This window comes from Bidens hawaiensis, unplaced genomic scaffold, assembly GCF_021521415.1.
Source record: "Bidens hawaiensis isolate Kalapana, Puna unplaced genomic scaffold, B.hawaiensis_p1.1 tig00035988_1, whole genome shotgun sequence".
Classification (NCBI taxonomy): Eukaryota; Viridiplantae; Streptophyta; class Magnoliopsida; order Asterales; family Asteraceae; genus Bidens; species Bidens hawaiensis.
The window spans coordinates 71,221-76,165 of record NW_027496282.1 but is presented as its reverse complement, the minus strand read 5'-3'; the positions used below and the strand labels follow the sequence as shown (position 1 = coordinate 76,165).

General features: G+C 36.4%; 1 protein-coding gene across 3 annotated transcripts; it reads right to left on the bottom strand.

Moving 5' to 3' along the window:
* Positions 1 to 748: 748 nt before the first annotated feature.
* LOC143588109 (uncharacterized) lies at positions 749 to 3,628 on the bottom strand. Of its 3 annotated transcripts, none has more exons than XM_077069212.1 (4): positions 3,323 to 3,628; positions 2,911 to 2,986; positions 2,005 to 2,780; positions 749 to 1,974 (listed from the first exon to the last, which is right to left on the bottom strand). In XM_077069212.1, the coding sequence occupies exons 1-4, from the start codon at positions 3,350 to 3,352 to the stop codon at positions 1,180 to 1,182; spliced, it is 1,677 nt and encodes a 558-aa protein (XP_076925327.1). In that variant the 5' UTR covers positions 3,353 to 3,628; the 3' UTR covers positions 749 to 1,179. The 3 variants fall into 3 exon arrangements, with proteins under 3 accessions (XP_076925327.1, XP_076925328.1, XP_076925326.1); XM_077069213.1 differs by having other exon boundaries at positions 2,035 to 2,780; XM_077069211.1 differs by having other exon boundaries at positions 750 to 2,780; positions 3,323 to 3,627.
* Between the last annotated feature and the right edge of the window lie 1,317 nt (positions 3,629 to 4,945).

Genomic DNA, 4,945 nt, shown 5'->3' with positions numbered 1-4,945 from the left:
ATTGAGATTCACCTTATATTAACCAAAAAAATTAAAAATAAAAAAAATAAATAGTAGTCACGAGTCATAACCATCTTTATCATTTTTTCCAAAGATCATATTTAACAAATCTTAAATAAGAATCTATCTATACATTTACAAAATTACAAAAGTTAAAGCAAATGTCTTCTTTATCAAGTGAACCCTTAAGCTTTTTCTAACATGATTATGTAACAAAAGATGTAGATCACTCTAAAACTTAAGGAGTATAAAGTTTACATTCATTTCATATTTTCATATTTAACACAAAAGCTCAAAATTGGAGTGTTAGTTTACTGTTCAAACGAAAGACTCAAGTAATAACACTAGGTCTCGTGCTAGCTTGAGTTAGTCTCGTAAGTGTAGTCACGCGTTCACTTCTTATTTAATATATAAATATAAAATAAAAAAGTATAAAATTCAAAGTATAAATTTACATTCTTTTCATATTTAATGATAGGGACATGTATAAATTTAAGGATTGTGACTTTTTGAGTTTACAATCACTGACTTCCATAGTTTTGGTAATCATGAAATACTTAGTAAATTTGATTTTCATGAAGACAAAGGATTATTCTAATTAAAAAATATAAAAAAAAAACATTTATATTAAGATAAAGAGTACTAATCCTTTAAAGTAACTATATAATGTAAATATTCAAATCCTTTAATTTAAAAGTAATTATAAGTAATTTTAATACTTTAGAGATGAAATAATCACTTAAAAACATGATAAACATAGAATTTTTGGGGGAAGAAATGGGGGGGATATTGCTTTTCTTTGTTTCATAAAAACCCCAAATCTCTTTCATATTATTTCTCTTTTCATCAACATATGAACACATATAAACATCAAGCTCAAAAACCACCACCATGACCATCATCATCACCACCACCACCACCACTCACTAGTCACTAACATCTCATTCTTCCCCTAGTCTTTTGATAATATATTATCATCTATATATTACTCCCCTATAATCATAATTTAAAAAAACATAAAAAACACCTAATCCTTTAGGATCAAGTAAAAACTAGAAATGATAAAAAGAGACACCACTAAAACTAAAGAAAACAACATCTCTTGGTCTTGCTAGTGGTTTGAGTCCTTGAGCCACCATCCCACCACCATAAACCGCCCCTCGGTCTGATGGTGGTTTCTCACATCATGCTACAACTTGAGGTGTTTTCATCACTAAAGTAGTGTGTGATAGGGTCACCCTGTTGCGGGTGCGGGTATGGGTACGGCGGGTAAGGTTGATACAGTTGTGGTTGCATATAGTTGACCGCAGGTGGTGGACGAGCATACATCATCGGATGAAACTTTTCACCACCACCGACATTCACTTGTTGCTGTTGATGTTGTTGTTGGTTCATCATTGCGGCCGCCATTAATTGTTGCTGATAATAAGGGTTGCCCGCCATGGCTTCCGCCCCTCCACCTTGAAAATTACCACCGCCGCCGCCATTCATTGCCGCCCCGGCCGGAAGTCCTTGAACCGCGTGCATATTACCCATATGACCCATGGGCCCATTCATTTGACCCATTTGATCACTCATAGGCATGCTTCCCATGAGGCCCCCATTACCCCCAACACCATTCATCATGCCCATCATCATGTTTGGCATGCCTTCCATCCCACCTTTCTTGCCTCCATTCCCATTATTCATGTTCATACCACCACCATTCTTATTTTGACCACCATCGCCGCCGCCACCGTTCTTATTTTGACCGCCACCGCCGCCACCACCATTTTTATTTTGACCATCCGCGGGACCCCCACCGCCATTCTTACCCACCCCACCACTCTGATTCTGATTCCCACCGCCACCGCCGCCTTTCTTACCACCACCATTCACCTGTACCGGAACATTACCACCACCGCCTTTCTTCCCACCATTTCCACCATTATTCCCATTCGGAGGACCACCACCCTTCATACCCTGTACCGGCATCTGCCCGCCCTTCATAAACTGCGGCGGCACCTGCCCGCCTTTCATAAACTGCGGCGGCACCTGCCCGCCCTTCATAAACTGCGGCGGCATCTGCCCGCCACCACCCTTCATAAACTGACCCGGAATCTGTCCACTCTTCATAACCTGAGGCATCATATTAGACATCTGACCACCACCACCAACACCACCAACCTTCTTCACAGGCACATCATCATAATCATCTTCACTCCCATCATCATCATACTCATCATCATCATCATAATCATCCTCACTCCCATCATCCTCATCCACCACCTTCACACCTTTCACCACATTCTTCCCACCACCACCACCACCACCAACAAATCCAGGCATCTTCATATCCTTAAACTGTGGATGATTCTTCAGATCTTGAAACCCCTTCATCTGTTGCAGCTGCTGTAATTGCTGCAGCTGTGCTGCTGTTGGCCCACCCCCTTGATTACCTTTATTATTATTATTATTATTATTATTATTATTATTATTACCATTACCATTACCATTCCCATTATTCTTGTTATTATTATTATTATTATTACTATTATTATTTCCTTTCTGCCCTTGATTCTTGTTATTTCCACCACCACCTTTACCACCATCAATCTGCAACCCCTTTAACTGGTTATTAATCTGTGGATTAGCCTTAGAACCACCACCACCACCACTACCACCCCAAATCTCAGCAAGTTTACCACATTTTGCAAGTTTCTTGATAAGTGCATCTGGATCAACAACACCAGACACTGTAACCTTGCTCTGTTCTGGATCTATCTTAATAGTGTAAACCCCTGTTCAAGATTATGCAAAATGCAAAATTAAACCACCAAACACATCAAGTTATCATTTTTACACAAAACCCATCTCAGATTCAACATAAAGATTCAATCTTTAACCAATTTAAACACTTAAACACATTACCTTCAACTTTCTGGAGAATTTTCTTGACTTTCCTCTTACACCCATCACAGTGGATGTTCACCTTCAATGAACAAGTCTGCATGCAAAAAGAATTAAAGATTCAAGAATCACACACCATTGTATTCAACAACAAATACCCACAAATCTTTATTAAAAAATATAAAAAAAAAGTATATTTTTTTAATTTTCTTGATTATAATTTGTTTACTTTAATGTAAACATTAAATGAGTTGAAAATCAAGAAAATGTCAAAAGCATATTCAAAGATCTTCAAGTTCACATTACAGTACACGCAAAGCATTAAAGGAAGCCATTAACAAACAACCACACTCAAATTAATACAAAAAATCACGCCTTTTTGAGTTTTTTCACACACATTAAGAATTCAATGAAAAATGAACAAAATTTGTACCTGAATCTTGACAAACTCTTCTTTACTCATGTTTTCAAGCTAAAAGAAACCAAACCCACAAATAAAAACAAATAAAGTTGCAAACTTTATAGATCTGGAGTGACAAGAACCATGGAAAAACAAGAACTTGATATGAAAAATTAATAATTAATAAAAACTGAAAATGGGTATTAAAAAAGATGTGATAATATATGAAATGAAAGCACAAGAGAGGTTGGTTGGTGGGTAATAAAAGCTATGTGTTCTTGTGTTCAGAGGTGATGAAGATGAAGTTGCAGAAGCAGTAGCATTACTCTCACACCTGGTTATTTTTGGGTTTATTTATTTGGGTATTCTTTTCAATGGGTATATTTATAGTGTGTTAATGAGTCGGCTAATGGGTGTTGGCTTGGCTTGGCTTGGCTTTGGCTTTGGCTTTGGCTTTGGTCTTGACTTAATTACGTTGGAGTACTATGTACTTTTCCGGAATATAAATCCTACTATTCACACTTGACTTTTGTTACTTGTAGTTTGATGTAACATTTTGAAATTGGAGGTTGATTTAGCTTTAGTTACTTTTTAGTTATTGGGAGTTAATATTAGTTACTTTTTATGTTTGTGTTGAAATTTAAGGTTTTTTTTAAAAATTTTTTTTATGTAGTTTAAGATATATCCTTACATTTATATTTATGTCGAAATAAAAATTTTTAATGTAAACATAGAAAATAATTTAATTAGATAATGTTAAATCATGTTTTAAGTTGTAAAAGTTATGGTGCCATAATGTCCATGAAGTTTGGAGAAATAGCCGTAATATGGGTCTCTTAGGGGGGAGGGGTGGTTCATTTCTCATCACACACCACCACCAATCAAATTATGTCACGTCACTAACCCCAAATCCATCACATTTCGATGGAATTTGGTAGGGTGATGTGGTGTTATAGGTTTTGGTATATATACATACATATATATACATATAGGTTTTTGTGTGAGTGTGAGGAGTGTATTTGGGGTGTATATATATGTATATAGAGAGGGAGAGTTCCATCACTCAAACCCTTGCGTGATGGCCATCACGCAAATCTCATCACTCAAGCTTGATGGAGCACTGGCGGCGGTGTGCAAAAGCCCATCACGCGTGATGGAGCACCCATCATCCACCGCCCCGTCCCCCCCTTATATTATATCAATACGGTGGAAATCTGAATTCAACACTATTTAAAATTTGATAGGTTTAAAGAAGGGCATCTATTGTTTAACCTTCTGACACGATTCTATAAGGGTTCTAGAGAAGAGATCAAATGGGTTGGTGAAAGAGTGAAAATTTTGGGTGATAAACGTGTTCAAGGATTGAGGATTTTGAGATTGAACTCATTGCACGGGCTCTATCTTTCGTTTATCGGCATACACGTAAGTTTATTATCTGTTGATTTATGTTTTCTTGCTGTGTTAGGCTAAAGCACATACAGATGAATTTTGATATGTTTGACTTTTGATGACATTTTTGGTTGCTTGATCTATAAGACTTGTTTGGTTTAATACATTTTGTTTTATCACTGATTATGATGTTTACGATTGTTTTACTTTGTTGTTTCATTATCTATTCATGTGATCGTGTCAATTATAGAATATAAGCGTGTGCTT

Coding starts and splice junctions, on each gene's coding strand:
- LOC143588109 (XM_077069211.1), bottom strand. CDS start 3,352: ATGAGTAAAGAAGAGTTTGTCAAGATTCAG. Junction 2,987..3,322: donor AAGAGTTTGTCAAGATTCAG/GTACAAATTTTG, acceptor TTTTGCATGCAG/ACTTGTTCATTGAAGGTGAA. Junction 2,781..2,910: donor AATTCTCCAGAAAGTTGAAG/GTAATGTGTTTA, acceptor AATCTTGAACAG/GGGTTTACACTATTAAGATA.